Source organism: Dermacentor variabilis, chromosome 6, assembly GCF_050947875.1.
Source record: "Dermacentor variabilis isolate Ectoservices chromosome 6, ASM5094787v1, whole genome shotgun sequence".
NCBI classification, from domain to species: domain Eukaryota; kingdom Metazoa; phylum Arthropoda; class Arachnida; order Ixodida; family Ixodidae; genus Dermacentor; species Dermacentor variabilis.
In genome coordinates this window covers 133,378,373-133,400,205 of record NC_134573.1, presented here as the reverse complement: position 1 = coordinate 133,400,205, position 21,833 = coordinate 133,378,373, and the positions used below count along the sequence as shown (strand labels likewise).

Sequence of the window (21,833 nt, the reverse complement as noted above, 5' to 3'; positions counted from 1 at the left end):
TTGTGCCCTTGTTATGCAAGATGGCACAAGTGCGAGTTGTCTCGCTGCTTTTCGGGTTCATTGTGCTTGCACCTTGTGGGCCTTCTCCCAGTGTTGCCTTGATGAAGCGGCAGAATTCGCCTTTCGCTGTGAAGCTCAAAATCATAAATAGGGTGGAACGCGGTAAGAAGTCGGATGCCACGCAGCGTGCAATATTCCGAGGAGCACTCTCAGCACGATCTTGAAGAATAAGAGGGAGATAAGGGCTAAAGCGGACAAACTCGCGACCCGGTGCCTGTGGCGTCCAATGCATACGCACGGCCGTGTACAAGTGGTTCATTCAAGATCGCTTCAGACGTGCCGGCTCCCGAGTGCCTGGTGATGACTGTAAATTCTGGTGAGTGCGATGAAGCCGCTGCTGGTGCTGCCGAAGTTTGGACCGAGCTGTCAGAATTTCCGGAAGCCGTTGACGAATCGACGGTCGACGAGTTTGTAAGTGCAGATGATAGGGTCGCGACCACGGGAGAGCCTGAAAACAAAGACCACATTGCTGACATTGTACCAAGCACAAGTGAAAGTGGGCACAATGAGAAAAGCAACGACGGTCCTTTGCCCACGTCCTTCAAGGCGATTGGTGCACTCGCACTAGTCCGGTGCTTCTGCACGAATGTGGAAGCTTGCAGCCTCAGCTACTCCGACTGCTTAGACAATGTGGAAAAGTGTGTGTGTCGCAACTCAAGCAGAAGAAAATACAGGACTATTTCATGCAAAACTAAGCTGGTTCATCCATAAAATTATTTTATAAATGGTATGTGCTTTTATGACATCCAATTCTATAGCAGGCTTATATCAAATTATGCTCTATATCGAACTGATATAGCCGGGTTCGACTGTAGTAGAGACTAGTACAAAGGTAATTCCACTGTCACTTGGCTCACGGTTATGTTAACACGCTTTTCTTATTCTTTTCAGAAAAAGGCTTCCGTGCTCAATGTTGAAACTAGTGACTTCACTGGTCCTTGTTATGGTGTGAGTGGGCTTCTGATCTTCTGAGCATGTGATTTTGATACCATTCTTCTGTTCCAGAGCTTAGGATATGTAATCTGGTGCAAGAAAGGTCTAAGCAACAATTTTCTGTGTTGATGAGAATTCAGGCTTGTTTGGCATGGCTCTGAATATTGCTTCATAAAAACATAAATGCTCACTGTTGCGCTCGCTTCTTGTAACAAATGCGTGGAAGTGGGAAATCAGCTGCCTAAACTGAGCTCCTTGCTAGGTTGTATTGATGTTAGGCCGTCTCAAAACAGGGTTTTGGTAATTGTAACATGTCATCATGCATTCATAATGTTGATACCCCAGGTTTGTGGTGGTTACTCATTATGCTCTTTTTCTTTTTTCAACACTGCATACTGTATTGTGGCAATGTCTTGATGTGTTGTTTCAAATGCTAACACAAACTTGTCATAATGGCAGTTTCAATACTCAGTGAGCTGTTTATTTTCAAAGTTTTGTGTGGTAGAAAGTTGGCAGCATTAATATGAGCCCTTCAGGTGCTCTGTGCACAATTGTGCATGCCAAGAGAGTGTATCAAAAGCAAAATCATTGATGAAAATACACTAAATAAAATGTGTGGCGTACATCTTTAAACATTTCTGATTGGACCTGTGCTGCAATTTTGAATAATATGTGTAATGTATTATAGTAAAACCAGTTGGAAGGTATATAGCTCGGTGTTTGCTCTTGGTGTGACCATGTCTACATGTAGCGGGTTCACTGCTTTCATTGTTTTTCACATTGTTAACATCAGCGCATTTTCCACATGGCTGGACAGGTGCTTTCCAAGTATGCTAGACATGAAATAGTTGATGTTCTCATATCTGGCATTCCTGTGTAGTGTTTACACATGCTGTAAGCATTCTGTGTACTTGACAAAACTCACTAAATATAACACAATTATTCTGACTCCTGTTAATTCGATTTTGTTGCTTAAATTGATCCCAACAATGTCTCCACTAGCGCTCAGCATTTCCATGAGCCCAAGATTTTGCTATTTCAATCCTAAAATTGCCTTCACCAAATAATTAGAACTTGACCAGCCAAAATGCATGTGCGTGGTCATTAGTCGTGTCACCACTAATGACCCCTGTTAATGGCAGCATATCTCGGCAGAGCTTAGGGGAGAGTGAAATCATTGAACACGTCATATCCAATTGAAAATGCCTATTTTCAGCCTGCCCTAGGAAGATTTTCAAGCATTAGCGGTAGCTCACAATATCCGATCACAGGTTTACCCAATTCTAATGGGCCTCTTTTTTTTTCAGAAAAAGGTTAGGCTGAAAATTGCCTGCGCGGTGAAATCGGATACGAAACCAAAACCACCTTCGCGGCATTTCTAAACTTTACGGCATAACACCGGTGCATTGAGGCAAAGCTGGCTTACCGTAAAGCAGTACAAAAGTAAATCGGAGTCAGCCAAGCAGAAATGGGCATGCCCCACATGCAAAAATGGAAACAGCAAAGGAGACAACCAAGGGGAAAAGCTGTCTGATGACAAGATAGCCGACATTAAAACCCTACTCGTTACTATAAATGGAAAATTAGACGAGCTGATGCCGCTTAAAAACACTGTAGCTAGCATTGAAACAGCTGTAGAGCTAATGTCGGAAAAGTATGATGAAGTGCTAGAAAGGCTAACTGCCCAGGAAAAAGAGACAAAAGATATTCAAAAGAGATTGGAAATTTTGGAGATAAAGGTCGGAAAGAAAGAAGAAGAAAATGAAACGTTGCGAAGTGACGTCAATGATCTTGAATGGAGGAGCAGAAAGCTGAACCTTGAATTCCATGGCATTCAGTCCACCGAACCTGAAAATCTGCTAGATAAAGTAAACGCTGTGGCTGACACGATAGGAGTTTCAAGGCTTTCGAGCGCAGACGTCGATGCAATTCATCGGCTACCTGCAAAGCACGATAGGATCCCAGGAATAATAGTTAGATACACCAGGCAAGCTGTCAGAGATAAGTGGCTCGAGAAAAGGAATAAGCTGAGGAACGAAAAAGCAACATTGCCATTATCCAAAATATGACTAGTCATAACCGACATTTGTTGCGACTGACGAAGGACTGGGCAAAACAAAATGCATATCAGTATGTCTGGCACAGGAACGGGAAGATCTTCATGCGCAAAACAGATGGTCAGGCGGCAATCGTAGTGCACAGTGTGCGTGACCTTCCGTCATAGCACATTTCAGTGTGTCCAACAAATGGGTGTAAAATGTCCTGTCGGAGTTTGAAATGGCTAATGACAATTACCTTCTTCCAAAAGATGTAAACGCAGTTGCAACGAACCAGCACAAAAATTCACTAAAATGCCTTCATTTAAACGTTCGCTCACTTTACAACAAGGAAGCAGAACTGGATTGTTTTATCTCTAGTTTTTCTTTTCTGTTCGACGCTGTCATGTTAACCAAAACTTGGTGTAAAGACGACCAGGATAACTTTCAGTTTTCATGTTATCAATCCTTCTGCTTAAATCGGAAAAATCGTCGTGGTGGGGGAGTCATGCTATTGATGAAGCCGAATGTAAAGTGTGAACTGCTTCCTTCTTTTTCTGTGCTATGTGATGACCTTGAAATATTGTCAGTTCGTGTAAATAAGCATGTGTTTTCTGTTTGTTACCGACCCCCACATGGAAATGTGTCAAGCTTTTTCTTATTTTACGGGCAGTTTCTCGATTTTGTTTCTGCAAATGGTTACTTTGTCACGTCAGCCGGCGACTTTAATATAGATATGTTAGCAAACACTAACGAACAAAGAAACATGAAAATGCTTATTACATCAAATGGTTGCGATAATGCAATCACAGTACCGACCCGAGTTACGAAAGACAATAAAACACTGCTAGACCTTTTTGTGACAAATTTTGATAATACAGACATCACAGCAGGAGCTATATCATGTGGTCTTAGCGACCATCTTCCGATATTTGTTATGGTAAAGGAGCAGAATTTAAAAGGATGCAAAAGCCGACCACCCATTTTTTTTCAATCTATTACTCTGTCAAATTTAGACAGCTTCAGGACTGAACTACTTAAGTCAGATTTTACATGGGTAATGAAGATAAAAAATGCCGACGAAGGGTATGAAAAATTTATCAACCAGTTCCTGCAGGTTTACAAGCGACATTTTCCAATAAAAACTTTTAAGTTAGGTAAAAAAATCCGCCAACCTTGGATAACTCCAGAACTGCGCCGAAAAATCAACGAGAAAAATATGCTTTACCATCAGTTTATTAAAACAAAAGATCCTGATACCTTAAAGCAATTTAAGGCGTGCTGAAATAAATTAAACAAAGAGGTTAAAAAAAGCAGATCTATTTACATTCACTCTGAATTCCACAGTTGCCTAAAGAAAAGTGAGCTCGTACGGAAAAAGTCGAACACTGTTTTTAAACGCACGAAACTTTCACCTAGAATCGAGAAGTTGTCAATAAATGACTGTGAAGTGTCTGGCTGCGCCCTTGCAGATTCCTTTAATGAGTATTTACTTCGTTAATCTGATCAAGATATACTTGTAGATTTTCACAATTTTATGCCCGTTAGAAATAATTCATCTGCTTTTCTAAGCCCTGTAACAGAGGATCAAGTTACATCAGTTTTTTCTTCTTTAAATAATAGTTCAAGTTGCGACGCTGAAGGAATTCAGACACGTCCGGTGAAATATGTGTTGGATGTTTTATGTCCATATTTAACCCATATTTTTAACCTTTGCCTAACAAGTGCATGCTTTCCAAAGCGAATGCAAATCGCTAAAGTAACTATGCTCTTCAAAAAGGGTGATCCTAATGATATGAATAATTACCGACCCATCTCTGTCTTACCCATATTTTCCAAAGGCTTGGAGAAGCTTATCCATTATCAGCTTTGCTCGTTCTTTGATTTACATAAACTTATTTCAGATGCTCAATACGGATTTAGGAAAAACAAATAGACCGAATTAGCTTTGCTGGAACAGAAGGAATTTATTTTGTCCGAATTTGGAAAAAAGAACTTTGTACTAGGTATTTATGTCGACTTTTCTAAAGCACTTGATTGTATTCATCACTTAACTTTGCTGAAGAAACTGGAAATTTATGGAATCCGAGGTCATTTTCTTGAACTTATTAAATCATATCTCAGTTTTCGACAGCAGTTCGTTCAAATCGAAACATATCGTTCTGATTTAAAACCCCCAAGCGCGCTAAAGATGCTAGACCCGGTTCACCATCTAGGCATCCGTTTAGCCACGGGCGCTTTCAGAACAAGCCCAATTGAAAGCTTATATGCCGAATCGAATGAATGGTCTCTCCACCTACAGAGATCATACAACAGCTTTACATATTTCCTTAAAGTACGCTCCAATCCTGAACATCCATGTTTTGATACAGTTACCGATATGACGTGCGCTACACTTTTCAGCAACCGTCCCTCCATAAGACAGCCTTTTTCGCTGCGTGTGAAGGAGCTTAGCAATGAAATGCATGTCCCACTCCTCGAGCATCGCTTAATGCACACAACCAAGCTCTTACCTCCTTGGGAGTGGAAGGTGATACAATGTGACATATCCTTTATAAAAGTTACAAAGCACGCTCCTGAGGCCGAAATCAGAATGCATTTCCTAGAACTCCAGCACAAGCATTCCTGTGCAGAGTTCTACACAGACGCTTCGAAGTCAAATGCCGGGGTATCCTATGCAGCCGTCGGCCCATCCTTCTCGGAATCCGACGTACTGCATCCGGAAACAAGCATATTTACGGCTGAGGCCTACGCATTACTCTCTGCTGGCATATAAGAAAATCAAAACTTCCAAAAGCAGCGATCTATACAGACTCCCTAAGCGTCGTGAATGCCTTGATGTCAGTCTACACACACAAAAATCCTGTACTTAGTGAACTCTACACCGTCTTGTGTAAAGCGTACATATCTAATCAGCGTATCATTGTATGCTGGGTGCCTGGCCACAGGAGCATTGAGGGTAACGTTCTGGCGGACGAGATGGCCACGTCAATCGCATCGCAAACTGTTCAGCCTACCGCTGCGGTGCCTGTCATAGATCTGAGGCCTTTCTTGCGAAGGAGATTGCGGGACCACTGGCAACGCATGTGGGACGCGGAAACGAATAATAAGCTCCACCTGATAAAACCACAGTTAGGATTCTGGCCCTCTACTACAAAATCGCGCCGAACAGATGTCCTATTCTGTCGTCTCAGAATAGGACACACGTTTGGCACCCATAATTATCTGCTTACTGGAAGTGAACCTCCAACCTGTGGTAGATGCGGGGAGAGGCTGACCGTGCTCCACGTCCTTCTGGAGTGTCAGGAAGCCGAATCTGAAAGAATGAAACATTTTTCCTTAGCTTACAGACAGCACATCCCTCTTCATCCAGTAATGTTCCTCGGCCCAGAACCGCTTTTTAACACAGACACAGTCCTAGGTTTTCTGAGAGATGTGGTCCTACATGTTATTAGCCCCATGCATTCCTAGCGCTTCCTCTCTTTAGAGGATGCCGCTGGGATAGTTGTACGGTATAGCACATGCCTCCAGACCCTTGTGTTTCAAGGGCTCTAAGGAGGCAGTAGTGCTCTAGCATTTATTATAATCTGATATATTTTACCTATTGTATCATACTTTTTAAGTGCATCGAAATGTTCATAGTACAGGTCATATGTCATCGCCATAATTTTATTACACAGATTTTACGCACTGTAGAGCGTATATTTTAAGGCCCCTTTACAGCCACGTCACACCAATTTCATAGTAATCATAGTTACACTGCACACCCACTACCACAGACATGGCGCTCTTTGGCCATTCCTGGCCCTTGCGCCAAAAAACCCCATACATCATCATCATCTGATTTAAAACCCATAGTTAAAGGTGTTCCTCAGGGCAGCATTCTTGGTCCGCTTCTCTTTAACATTTACATCAATGATCTCACTAACCTCTCTACTAAACCTAAATATGTTTTGTATGCCGACGACGCTAGTATATTTCTATCTGCTCCAGACTGTCATATCTTACACAATGACGCGAATTCTCTTCTTACTAAGCTTAAAACGTGGTCAGTAGTAAACCATCTAAACATAAACGTTAATAAGACGAAAGCTGTAATATTTAGACCTAAATCGAGGCAGCTAAATTCTCATGTAAGCTTAAGTTATGGTGGCGCACGAATAGAAATCACAAATAATATTAAAATTCTGGGTGTTACATTTTCTCAGAACATGCTATGGGATAGTCACATTGATACTGTTCTAACTAAGTTAGCTCGAGCAGTCAGCATTATTTCCCATTACAGATCATATCTCCCGTATCAAATAAAGATCCTGCTTTATAATTCCCTATTTTACTCCCATCTTAATTACTGTTTCTTGGTCTGGGGCACAACCACGTATACAAATTTGCAAAGGATCTTTATACTTCAAAAAAACCTTATCAGAGTACGAATTAATCTGCCATACAACAATCACTCGTAAGGTCTTTTCTCCAAAGCATGCATAATATCTGTATTCAATCTTTACAATTATAAGCTAGCACTTGCATTCCAGCGCGACCTAAAAAATCATCTTAAATATCTGCATGAGTTGTCATTACTGAAAAAGAGCACTGTGTTTTACTCTATCCGTCATAAAGAGGAGTGGATTGTACCAACTCCTAGAACCACATACACAATGGAAAAATTATCCTTCACACTTCCAACTCTATTAAACAACTGCAAAAAATCCGGGACTGACCTACTTAATATATCTAAACGTGAATTACGACAAATTCACTGCACACATTCCTAGTAACTCCACCTGTATTCCTATAATGTGTATACTTAATCCTGTGTTTATTGTACAGCTTTATACCCCCTGCACTTATTGTATTGATTGTTGTTCTAGTTTCTTTGTTTCTATTTCATTTATGAAATGATTCTGTTATTTTTGGCTCTGCTAAATTGCGAAGACATTATATGCCTACTTGTGTGTGTCTTTCCCTGCTTTGCTGTTGTTGCCCTGTAGAAGGGGGCTGTGGGCCTTTGTCAAGCTGCCGTTTACGAGCAGCTTTTACCCACAACCTCCTCCATCATCCCGATGGAAATAATTATTATTATTATTATTATTATTATTATTATTATTATTATTATTATTATTATTATTATTATTAAAAGCTATGCGGCGAAGCTGACTTCAGGAATCTGGCCGCCAGCGTGCAGCCCATACACCCTTGCCTATTTTTCTTGCTAAAAATTGGGGTGCGCGTTAGATTTCTACTTTGTTTAGGAGCTCTAATGTCATTTCTACATTATTCTACCACTTTGGACATATAGAAAGCAGAGGCACATTTTATTCGGAGGCTTGTTAGAATCGAGCAAATACTGCCAAATGAATGAGCACTGTACTTCGCTGTCGTTTCTGCATCTTGTTTAATTCGACCCGCCGGATAATTCGATCAGTACTCTCCGAAACATGCATGTAGCAGGTCGTAGCCGTTATACGTTTGGTCAGGCAAATTATCATAATTTAATAAAACTGTTAGTCCACTACGTTCACATCTATTGTATCTGTACCTTGTTTTTCTCCATGTTTTATTGCAGTTCTTACAGGGAACTGTCTAGCAGTTCTGTGGAAGTTTGCAATTCAAATTGAGTTTGATGTGCATAGAGTCAAGTGTGGTCAAAAGTGCCCATTCAAGAGATTTATTAATTAGTGTATGTAACATAAAAATCATCTTTGTTCTGGCATTGTAGGGTGCCCTCCTTAAGCAGACAAGCCAGAGGATACGACTGCTTGAAGAAAATGAAGCCCTGCTAGCTGTGATCTCAAGGTACTGCCACATTGCTCAAAACATCAGTGAATTTCCAAACATCCCGAAGCAAGGTTGTGTTGCACTTAAAGCAGAGGTTGACATATTTTTTGGCAAGAAAGTCTGTGTAATGCATCGTTTACTTTGTGAACTCAGTTTTCTTGCACTGATGCAGTCATACTTTGCATTAGAATATTTAAAGGGACACTAAAGCAAAATGTGAAAACAATTTAGACAGATAAAGATTTCTTTGAAACAGTACTTTCGTTAATTTGGCTGGAAGAGGTTGACTAATAGAAAAGAAACTGAAGGTCCAATTTTTTTTTTAACATTTTGTATTTAAACCCCACAGCCAGCATTTCAATGTGACATCATGGATTTCAGTGTCCTTTCTTGTGCCACTGTGGCTCAACTGGTTTTTCAAGCTTGCTAAGTTCACTCCTTGGCTTATGTAGAACACAATGTAGTCCATTATTGCCAATTAAAATGTTTATTAAGCACAACCGGATGCTGTCAAAATTGATGGTGTCAAGGTAAGTTCATGCGGACACTTCAAGGGAACGTCGCCACGTACCTTTCATTCCTGCATCTTTTGATTTTACCAAGCCGCTTCCCTTGGTAAAAAATGGCCTTTGGTATAGGTGGTGTCCAAAGGCCCGCATGACGTGTTTCCGGCTCCCAAAATCACCTTCTGCCACATTCAAACAGCAAATGCAGCCTTTGAGATCCACATTTCTACTTTGCAGGCCACCGCCCTGTGCGGCATGGATTTGGACACCACCTATAGCACATTTTGCTGTAGTAGAACTTAACTTGTTCTTTTTTTTTTTTTAGTGTCCCATCTAATAAGAGATAAGATGAAGGCAGTGTGGAAAGATGCATGTTGAGAAATGCCAGGGGGCCAAAGTTAACCTGGATCTATTTGCTATGTTGTGCTTCACAGCCCACGGTGGAAGTTTTGGGGAGTAAAACCACATAATTTTGTTTACTGCTGAAAATACAAAATGAAAATAAGTCTTTTATATTTTTAATTTTGTTTATTGTTATTTTCACCAGCGTGCTTGCAGATGTTGAGTATGTGGCTCACACGTGGGTCCTGTTGACTGCCAGTGCCCGGAAAACAGAATCCAAGGCGTTTGCAAAGCAGAAGCAGCTCACCAACTGTGACATGGCCATACTGAAGGTTTGTAAAAGGTTGCAAATTCAAAATGGTCAATTAGTATGTCCGGAAAGTTATTACAGAATGCCAGTTGAGTGATTTGGTTGATACAAGAAAGAATTGGCGGCAGGGAGAGTACAAGCATTTTGACCATGCCAAATCATCAAGCAATCAAAGTTTGTTTTGTATGTTGTAAAGTGAATGAATGGTGTGTAGCAATGGACAGTGTACCAGCCATGAGAGTGAGGCAGTTTATAACTACCTAAAGCTAGTCAAGGGTTCTGCACATCCTCTTCTCTACATTCATTACGTAAGCACAGTGAGGTCAGAGGAGGATAGCAATGGAATATTCTAGCCTGCCCGTAAACTCCTTACTGTTAATGGATTACTGGGCTACTGGGGCCATGGACGGTAGTAGCAAAGCTGGTAGCGACATCTTGTAACGATTTGTCTATCTACAATGTGTTTTAAACTTTTTGTGTTGTTTGGTTCTCGTCGAATGAAAATCATAGAGCAGAATATTGTTGTTGCTGTGAACACTTTGCATCAGCACTTAAGTAGAATGTGATAAGTCACTGCATTATTAGCTTTCTGTGCTTTGAAGGTGGAGTGCCTAACGCATTTGGAGTTTCATAATTAGAAACAACGTGATAATTAATAGACATATCCTTAACATTGAGGAATTCCTGGTTAAACCTCTTGATACCATAATTGTAAAGCTCGGTTCGTCTTTACGATTATGATAAAAATAACCATGGATGAGCTTAGCACATCAACAATACCTTAATTTTCTTTCAATTCTATGGGGGAGCTGATTTCATCCGAGTTTTGCTATACTTCTGGCAGATGGTGCAGCATAAGCAGGAGTGAGTTTATCATGGCAGAGAGAGTAAAGTGTAAAGAGTAAACTGTAAGAGTAAAGCAACTGCAGCTAGCTCTGTTTGCTTCAGCACAGAAAAGAAAAGCTGACTTCAGTAATGATTCGAAAGATTCTGAAAATGAAGTGTTCAGCAGCTCAAGTAAAGGCAACCTTTAGTTTCTTGACGCACACAGCTCAGATACGAACAGTGCAAATGAAAATTGGACTTCTGATGTGTTTTACATAGTGAGGTAGTGTTGCAAACACGATGTGAATAGTGCTCCGCAGGGACATGCCCACCTGTCTTCACATTTTTGGTTTTTCCGCATAAGACGTTTGATTTGGAGGAGCCAGGTGACCAGCTTTTCATACCAGTTGCATGGTGTATGGCATAGTGCTGTTAAGCTCCACTTTTCCAATAAACGATGGTGACTTCTTATAAATAAGTGCTTAACATATTGTCTAGATTGTTTTTCGTATAAGCTTCCACTGTGCAAAAAGTTTGCAATAGGCCAGAATTCGAGATAATAGCGTCGTACAGCAGGAGTTAATACACATGCAGCCCAAGTCACTGTGTCATTGAACTTTGATAATTGCCCAGCAGCGTTAAATTAGCAGAGCCCAAGTTTACCGCTAGTAAATGGATGAGCAGTGTACAGCGGTATCTTTCAGTTTCACTTAGTTGTGAGTTTTGAATCTCTGCAGCAGAATTCGGATGAAAGTTGGAGGTGTGTGTGTGTGTGTGTGTGATTCCTTTTCATTTTAATCAGCCATCACTGTGAGGGTCTCTCTGAGAATTTGTGTCAGGCACAGCAAGAATATTAATTGGGCATCTTCCTGGGCTTTGAGCTCTTTAGCATATGAACTCTGCTGGTATAATATACTAGAAACTTAACCATAAAACTTTTTCTTGATTTGATGTAACAGCGAAATGCAATTGGTGTGTTTGTTGATCAGCTTTCCTGCATTTGTGAAATTCAGGTTATGTGATTGAGACCTTTGGTTTATTGCATGCATAGGCAGAGTGGCAAGGACGAAGGTTCTTCAGGATGGCTAGAAAGCTGATGATGATCTCAGATCCTAAAAATAAAAATATTTGAATACCGTATGTACCCGCCTAATGAACGCAGTTTTCTTTTTTTTTTCCTCAATACCAGCCGTGGTTGCTTAGTGGCTATGGTGTCATGCTGCTGAGCACGAGGTTGGGGGATCGAATCCCAGCCACAGCGACCGCATTTCGATGGGGGCGAAATGTGAAAACACTCGTGTACTTAGATTTAGGTGCACATTAAAGAACCTCAGGTAGTCCAAATTTCCGGAGCCCCCCACTACGGCGTGCCTCATAATCAGAAAGTGGTTTCGGCACGTAAAACCCCATAATTTCTTTTCCCCTATATACCGAAGCAAAGTTGGGGTGTGTGTTCATTATGTGGGGTAAATTTCATCGGGACATTTTTGAAACAGCAAAAATTTTAAATTAGGACGGTAATGATTTGGAACAAGCACAAGCTAACTTATCTTTGCAGTAAAAATGTATGTATACTGTTTGCAAACCATAACTTCACTCTGCGTCGGAACCACCAGACCAGCCGTTCAGGTCGCTTGCAGCTTCATCCATATCATGGTTCCATCATAGAATAAAGAACCAAAGCATCAGCCACTCGAAGTCAGTATGCCCTAGGCCAATTGTGCATGGCGAAACTAAATGTGCGCTCCAAGCAGCGATCTCCGATCGTGCCCCAGCTCTTCCTCACAGCCACTGCTGCTGTCTGTCGTTATCGCAAGCATGACATTGAAGCGTGCACCTGGTCTGACAAGCACGCTGTGTGTGTCTCTTTCCTCGACTGTCCCGCTCATCGGCATGTCAAAGTTTATCGGTGTCTGATCAGCATTTCCGTTTTGTGAGCAGATAAACTCTATTTCCCACAGCAGGCAGATAACTTGGCTTAAGGCCTATCACACACATCGAAACCCAAGGCAGGCAGAAAAGCGAGCCACAGACAAGTGAATTCGACACTACGCCCGACTATGACCACTATGCTGATCAAGTACTGGCCACACCTTCTTCACTTAGACGCTCCCATGTGCCACGCCTGGCCACGCGCTCTTTTACATCAGCATAAAGTATGTAAACTGAATATGTTGCCGAGAGCCAGTTGCATTTTTTTCTCTCTCGAATCTGCGAGATACCTTTGCGCTGGCACTGGCAGAAAGGATGCGTTAAGCATTAAGTGCGCTTGCTTTAAATACATGTGCGAGAATCAAAGGTTGTAGTCTCTGAAAAACTACATCACGGCCATTCAATCGTGGGATTGCACAGTAGCAAAGTTGGGGGTGTGTTCGGTACACGGGGAAAGAAAAGAATTCAGATTTTTCGTGACTAATCTGGGTGTGCGTTCATTACGAGAGTAAATATGGCATTTGATCTCTGAACAAAACTAGGTTACTGCAGAGGCTGTGGCAGCTGAGTGCCATAGGAACAAAGAAAGTAGTCACAAATAAGTTTGGACCTGCCGTGGTTGCTTAGTGGCTTTGGCATTGGGATGCTAAGCTCGAGCTCGTGGGATCAAACCGCAGCCGTGGTGGCCACATCTTGATGGGGGCGACATGCAAGAACATCCGTGTACCATAGATCAGGTGCATGTTGAAGAACCCCAGGTATTCAAAGTTAACCCAGAGCCCCTCACTACGGCGTGCCTCGCAATGAAATATTGGTTTTGGCACATAAAACCCCAGAATTGAATTTTGAATTTTTAGATGGGCTTGCAAGTATATATACATTGAAATGTATATTACCTATGGAAAAAGAATACATTTCAGCACCTCTCAACAAAAGATGGGCTGTGGACTTCAGCAGTAAACGTGCCCCGCAACAGTCGGCTCAGGTGGTGGAGATAGGAGACACAGTGCTACCACCACTCACAACATCTAAACCCTTCAGATGCCGCAAGGCTCTTGCACGAAAGCATGCTCATATCATGGAGCTACTTGGCATTAGGCAGTGACTGCACCCCACAGCTCAGTTATATGAGAGCAAATGCCCTTGGCGGATAAAGTTTCAGTATGAAAGCGGGTAAGAAGACCACAGAAGACAACGTGCTTTAATATGAGAAAACAATTAGAGGAAATCAATAGTTTATTGAAGGAATGATGTGCGCTTGATGGTATATATTTGGTGCAGTGAGGGTATTTAGGTAATGCTTGTTGTTTTGTCCATAGAGAACAGAGCCAGTTACCAGCTTGTCTGTATGAGTAGTAGAGATGGCTTATGTATATGCTGACTCAACATATGTGTCGTGTCCTGCATAGACACAAGTTGGGCGATGACATAGTTTCCGTGAAACTGAAGTCTGCAGGAGTCTTCGAGAAAGACCACTTTTGCGGTGAAAGAAAGAATGGTCCGTGATGTAATATTTCTGCCTCGTATGCTGGATTTGGGAGGGTTGAAAGTGGTAGTGACATGCCTAATCAGAAATTTTCTTGCCCATTATTTCGGTTGAGAAAAGCACGATATAAGTGTGTACACTGAGCCAGAAACAGACACGAACACAGCACTCTTGTCTGGGTTGCTGCAAATATCCTTCGTTTCCTGATGCCACTGCTGTTAAGTTGCATTTAGAACAAAATGCTCATTGAGTTGTAAATCAGGCCAATACTGTATTTTGTTGCTTCTTTACAGATTCTGCACTGTGCACTCCTGTGTATTTTGTCTTGCAGATTAGATTATGACAGATGTATTTGATTGTGGATCACGAATTGCGTATGTCGATTATGAATTGGGGATTATTCATGTACATTTTCTCCCTTAAATGGTGGCAGCCATGTTTAATGCAAGGAACTCGTTCAAGCTTATAGTTTGTAGTCACACAGCAGCTACTTATTGTGTCTGGCTTGCTGTCAACTCTCTGGAGCATGACCTAAATTTGAACGTGACTTTACATGGTTAATTTATATTTGTCTCTTCTACAGCATTACGAGAAGCTGATGAGTGACGTCCACACGAAGAAATGATTGTCACATGTTCGACATTCCACCAAAGAGCACCTGTATAAAGTATAGATGGACAACATAGACTGTGATACTAGCTACATAAAAAAAAAAATTGTGCGCCGACACTGTACAAGACACCAAATGCCTCATTAAAGCCACTAAGGACATCTTGCATGGTTTTGTAACCTTTGTTGCTACTTTTGTTGACCGTAGTGAAAGAATAGTTTGGGTAAGCTGCTTCATAGATCACATTTATGTATTCCATTGTTCTAGCATGTACAGAAGCTTAAAATAAGATCAAACTCGCTTCATAATGATTACTAGGAGCCAGCTTGCAAGCTCAGTTGCAGAATTTCTGTGGCCAATAGTGGAGGACGTCTTGATTATTTTGCAATGTGCTTATGCTTTCTAAATTTGCACGGCATGACTGTTTTAGTAATGTATAAGGCAATTTATACATTGTTCTAATGGGAAAGTGTAATCAATTACTTCATTTCTTGTATATGAGGTGGTAATATAATTCTACAGCTTGTGCATATTACTGGACCTGATTCGACTTAAATCTTACACATGCTCAACATGTAATTTAAACATTATGGTCTTGCTGTTATGACACCTAACTGCCCATACAGCGACGTACGCAGCATGGCTTGAATGGTACTACTTTTATTTCACTTTACCTGGACATGAGAATAGCTGAGAGGAGGAATCAGTTGAAGCCTAAGCCTAATGCTGACAATATTTTATTCAAACATGACATGAGTTTTGATGAGATCATGTTAAAATGTTCAATGTATTGAATTTCATGTAAGTGCTCAGACAAGTAAAATAACGGAAACCTGATATTATGTACGTAAATATTTTGCGCACATATAATGACAATGCACATTGAAAAACAATACCTTCCTGGTGATTAAAACAGTTTCAAAAGATTATTTTGTACTGTTCCAATGTTATGGTGCAAAATCTTATGGAGTTTCTTTTGCCCCAAAAGACACTATGCATATTAGCAACCAAAGTGGCATCAACACCATGTACTTTTTCTATGGCCATGCTTTTTGTTTGAACCTGACTCTCTTTGTTTTTGTTTTTTTAACGCATGTGACCACCCAGCTTCACAAAATTTATTGTCTTCATTCTGCTCTATTACCTGTTCTCGATGAACACCTTTCAAGTTGTGTGATCCTGGTTCCTTCTGAGTGTGTGTGCAGCTGGCGTGGCCATATTTGCCATGGGCAGTAGAGTTCACTGTTAAAATGAACACAAAACTCGTTACTCGTTAAATCGCTACTCATTACAGCTCAATTTTTACATGAAGGCCTTGGCAATACCTTTTTACAAATATAGGTCTACCTAATGCATCAAATCAATCACTTTTCTTTTCAATGCAGTTGTATTGTTACGGGGATGCTGGGAGTATAGACGGACTGTATTTACAATATATATACAAGCAGAGTCAACGTGGTTAAGATGGCTGACCAGCAACAACACACAGCAGCCAGCGTCTTGCGATCTTCTTCCATTCTTTTCTTTTATCCTTCCCCAACAGAATGTTCAAAACATGCTGATTTGAGTGCATATTACTAAGTGTTTTATTTAAGAGTGACTATACCACACATAGAACTGTTTGGTCAACTCCATGTGAATAAAATGACAGAAGGGTAAACAAAGTAATGCTTCTGTTGGGTGGGTGTTTTGCATGCACTGCAATGCACACATCTTTCTATGTTTGCAGCAATTGTTGTGCACCTTGCTTTTTGTTCATCAACTTCTTTGAATGTGTCAAAGGCATCCTAGTGCCACCAGCAGCCCTGGCGACTTAGCGAGTATGCTGCTTGTACATACCTACACTGCACACACATCTCTGTTGCAACAAACAAATATTTCTTATATGTACATTTTAGCTTGTGAGTAGTGTTGTGATGTGCCATCTTCATTGAATAAATGTTTCATCATTTTATCTCACCTGCTCAGTTATCGAGCCGTCTGTTGCTCAATGTCATGCGAAGTTGTTAAAAACGCTTTTATCATTTCCTCCACACCGATGGTTCCAGTTGGTGTTCTGTTTCTGTTCTGTCAGCACCGAGCTGCAGATAGTGGGCATCTTAGCACACTTTACTTGACCTCTCCTCAAGAATGTCACTGCATTTATTATTAATCGAAGGAGGCGCGTAATTGACCAGCAGATCATGGAAGAAGGTGATTGTGTGCTGTTGAACTTGGGGATCGTGACATCGAGCATGACACAACATACACTGTGCATCTTAATTTTGTTCTTCTCCCATGAAGCATGCGTTAAAAATGTAGGCTCGCATGTAGAAACGACACCACACTGGCACCAAAGTACCCATCTCAAATTTAGAAGCATGTTGGTTGCACTTAGAGATCATGGGCTGTTTGCATTATGCTTTGCTTCCAATAGGTGGTGTCACTACCAACACTACTTGTGGCTGCATAAACATTAACCAAGCTGTTGCGGGTGAAGTGAACAGTCGAGTACAGCGAGTTCAACTTACTTGCCTTGTTTCGGGCGTTTACGTGAACCCGAATCAAACCAGATTGTAGCAGTCAGCCAGCTGTGCTGTCCCATGTTGGCTCAAATTCCAAATAGAGTTAAAGAAATGCTGCACTGAAGCATCTTTGCCTACTCGAAGCCCTACAACCTTTTTGCATTCTTTGGTACTCCTTTTGTGTTCTTTTGTATATAGTTTTGTGCATACGTGCAACCCCGTCCAGGGCTGTAGCCAGGTGGGATGGGGAGTGCACGGGGCATGTTTGCCCCTCCCCCTACCCCCACTCGAAATTTCTGTTTACCAGAGATAGCTGGCATAACACGACATGAAGCAACACCTGCCAACGCCTCACCCAGTTAACTGTCAACACCGCCCCCCCACCCCCCACACAAAAAAGATACCTCATGGTTATATTGCGCTCAGTTTTACACAGACGATATCAAGGAAGGACAGGACGTGGACGGACGTAGCGCAATATAACGTTGGACGTTGCGCTACGTCCGTCCATGTCCTGTCCTTCCTTAATATCGTGTGTAAAACTGAGTGCAATATAACCATGAACGTTCACCAACTAGCCCCGTTCGTTACTTTACTAAAAAAAGATACCGTAATTGCGTTGTAGCACTGGCTCCAACCCATGTGGGCCTGACGGTTCGTGTCCGCTCACTTTGGGTGCGCAAAACCTAAAAGTCTACATAAAAATGGCCTCACTAAAAAAGGACGCTTCACAAATCTGCTGCCTCAAAAAAAAAGAAAAAAAGCTGCCGACGTAAGAGGAAGCTTTAGCTCGGTTGCTCCTATCTAAATACATTTACAAGGAGAATTCGTTTTTCTCAGCATCCATTGCGCTAAATTTGGCTAGGTTTGTTGCATTTAAATGAACATTTTAAATCTAGAGACTGTGGTTTCGAATTTTTTATAAAGAAGTGGCAAAAATCGAAAATTTTCAGAAAGCGAGACCAAGTTTACAACTCTGTTACTCGGTAATGAAAGATAGCATGATTATGTGAATTGCATCTAATAGCAAATCTAAAGCGGACAAAATTGATATGTTACACATGAATCTAAAAAAAATTAATAATATGGAAATACAGCTTTTGCAGAACCCTTGTATGCAACGTAACAAATTCACGTAAGATATAATACATTCCGAATTTGCCCGCTTTCAATGATCTAAAATCGACTCTAAATCGAAATTCCGCTCCCAACAGTCACTAGAATTTCACTTTCTCTTTCAAGTGCAACAAATTTCATAAAAATCGGTCCAGGGGCAATCTAAAAAAAAAAAAAAAACGTTCTTGCGTTTTACACGTATTTGAATAGGCCGCAGTTGGGCCCGAGCTTCCGCGATACATAGAGCGTTCTTTCACGGCGAGCAACGCGCCGCACAAATAGACGCGGCGGGACGACGCCGGTGGTTCGCTGGCTTGGCAGCATGGAGGAAGGAAATTGAGGAGAGGTCCTACCCTACCCTACCCCCTCCGCGCGCTAGGATAAATGTGTGGAGGAAATGACGTAGTAGGTTCTTTTTTTGCTGTTTTTTATTTCTTTGCTGCTGTGACCACGCCTTTCGGGCCACAATGGCGGCTTTGTTATTGTCACGGAGGAAGGAAACTCAGGAGAGGCCCTGACGTCACTCTTTGTGAAGCTAAAGTGAAGCCGGAAGTTGGAGTTGCTCATGGCGTTGCTCCGCCTATCGGGCCAGCTCTCCTCTCTTATTTACATTTCTCGCGAAACCACGCCGCGCTGCGCGCAACCGGGCTGCTCGGACGCGCGCGCCCTGCAGCAATACTAAACAATCGTTAGCATGATTCCGCCAAAGAGGGCAAAATTTCCCGCGGATACTCCTTCGTCCGTTGCCATTGCCGTGGCGCGGTACATTGCGGACAGCGTTGCATGCGCATTCATTTCACGAACTTTAGTTCCTCCTGTCCCACCTGGCCACAGCAACATCCGGTAGAGCACGGTACAGATAACGCAGCGCAACAAAACACGGAGACCAACGCGAACCTGCCCGCACGGCGCCTTTGCCACGGTACGAAACCTACGGAGCAACACGTGTGAGCGCACAGAACATTAACAAAGTCGCCATTGTGGCCCGAAAGGCGTGGCCACAACAGCAAAGACATAAAAAAAAAACAGCAAAACAAAGGAGAAGCTACTACGTCATTTCCTCCACACTTTTCTCCTAGCGTGCGGAGGGAGTAGGGCCTCTTCTCAGTTTCGTTCCTCCATGGTTATTGTTCTGTGCGCCCACACCTGTTGCTCCGTAGGCTTCATCATCATCATCATCGCAGCAGCAGCAGCAGCCTGGTTACGCCCACTGCAGGGCAAAGGCCTCTCCCATACTTCTCCAACTACCCCGGTCATGTACTAATTGTGGCCATGTTGTCCCTGCAAACTTCTTAATCTCATCCGCCCACCTAACTTTCTGCCGCCCTCTGCTACGCTTCTCTTCCCTTGTAATTCATTCCGTAACTCTTAATGACCATCGGTTATCTTCCCTCCTCATTACGTGTCCTGCCCATGCCCCCCCCCCCCATTTCTTTTTCTTGATTTCAACTAAGATATTATTAACTCGCGTTTGTTCCAACTAAGATATTATTAACTCGCGTTTGTTCCCTCACCCAATCTGCTCTTTTTTATCCCTTAACGTTACACCTATCATTCTTCTTTCCATAGCTCGTTGCGTATAATATAATATTTGGGGTTTTACGTGCCAAAACCACTTTCTGATTATGAGGCACGTCGTAGTGGAGGACTCCGGAAATTTTGACCACCTGGGGTTCTTTAACGTGCACCTAAATCTAAGCACACGGGTGTTTTCGCATTTCGCCCCCATCGAAATGCGGCCGCCGTGGCCGGGATTCGATCCCGCGACCTCGTGCTCAGCAGCCCAACACCATAGCCACTGAGCAACCATGGCGGGTAGCTCGTTGCGTCGTCCTCAATTTAAGTAGAACCCTTTACGTAAGCCTCCAGGTTTCTGCCCCGTACGTCAGTACTGGTAAGGCACAGCTGTTATCAATTTTTCTCTTGAGGGATAATGGTAACCTGCTGTTCATGATCTGAGAATGCCTGCCAAACGCACCCCAGCCCATTCTTATTCTTCTGATTATTTCAGTCTCATGATCCGGATCCGCAGTCACTACTTGTCCTAAGTAGTTGTATTCCCTTACCACTTCCAGTGCCTCACTACCTATCGTAAACTGCTGTTCTCTTCCGATACTGTTAAACATTAGTTTTCTGTACATTAATTTTTAGACCCACCCTCCGACTTTGCCTCTCCAGGTCAGTGAGCATGCATTGCAGTTGGTCCCCTGAGTTACTAAGCAAGGCAATATCATCAGCGAATCGCAAGTTACTAAGGTACTCTCCATTAACTCTTATCCCCAATTCTTCCCAATCCAGGTCTCTAAATACCTCCTGTAAACACGCTGTGAATAGCATTGGAGAGATCGTATCTGCCTGCCTGACGCCTTTCTTTATTGGGATTCTGTTGCTTTCTTTATGGAGGACTACGGTGGCTGTGGAGCCGCTATAGATATCTTTCAATATTTTTACATACGGCTCGTCTACACCCTGATTCCGCAATGCCTCCATGACTGCTGAGGTTTCGACTGAATCAAACGCTTTCTCGTAATCAATGAAAGCTATATATAAAGGTTGGTTATATTCCGCACATTTTTCTATCACCTGATTGATAGTGTGAATATGGTCTATTGTGGAGTATCCTTTACGGAATCCTGCCTGGTCCTTTTCGTACCGTTACCCGCCGTGGTTGCTCAGTGGCTATGGTGTTAGGCTGCTGAGCACGAGGTCGCAGGATCGAATTCCGGCCACGGCGGCCGCATTTCGATGGAGCCGAAATGCGAAAACACCCGTGTACTTAGATTTAGGTGCACGTTAAAGAGCCCCAGGTGGTCGAAATTTCCGGAGTCCTCCACTACGGCGTGCCTCATAATCAGAAAGTGGTTTTGGCACGTAAAACCCCATAATTTTTTTTTTTCGTACCGTGGCAAAGGCGCCGTGCGGGCATGTTCGCGTTGGTCTTCGTGTTTTGTTGCGCTGCGTTATCTGGACCGTGCTCTACCGGATGTTGCTGTGGCCAGGTGGGACAGGAGGAAATAAAGTTCGTGAAATGAACGCGCATGCAACGCTGCACCCAATGTACCGCGCCACGGCAATGGCAACGGACGAAGGAATATCCGCGGGATATTTTGCCCTCTTTGGCGGAATCATGCTAACGTGCTAACGATTGTTTAGTATTGCTGCGGAGCGCGCGCGTCCGAGCAGCCCGGTTGCGCGCAGAGCGGCGTGGTTTCGCGAGGAATGTAAACAAGAGAGGAGAGCTGGCCCGATATGCGGAGCAACGGCGTGAGCAACTCCAACTTCCGGCTTCACTTTAGCTTCACAAAGAGTGACGTCAGGGCCTCTCCTGAGTTTCCTTCCTCCGTGGCCACGGAGCAAGAAACATTTAGGAGTGGAAACTCCGCTGTTTGCGGCGA

The 21,833-nt window shown here is 42.6% G+C and overlaps 1 protein-coding gene across 10 annotated transcripts in view; it reads left to right on the top strand.

Moving 5' to 3' along the window:
- Positions 1 to 14,979, top strand: part of LOC142585252 (uncharacterized) — a 55,478-nt gene extending 40,499 nt beyond the window's left edge. For 9 of the 10 annotated variants that reach the window (XM_075695856.1, XM_075695864.1, XM_075695863.1 and 6 more), the window contains 4 exons: positions 952 to 1,008; positions 8,749 to 8,825; positions 9,861 to 9,987; positions 14,792 to 14,979. In XM_075695856.1, coding sequence (XP_075551971.1) covers positions 952 to 1,008; positions 8,749 to 8,825; positions 9,861 to 9,987; positions 14,792 to 14,833 — 303 coding nt within the window. In that variant the 3' untranslated portion in view covers positions 14,834 to 14,979. Of the gene's footprint in view, positions 1 to 951; positions 1,009 to 8,748; positions 8,826 to 9,860; positions 9,988 to 14,791 lie in introns of those variants that run through there. The other variant, XR_012829063.1, reaches the window with a different exon arrangement.
- Positions 14,980 to 21,833: the final 6,854 nt, after the last annotated feature.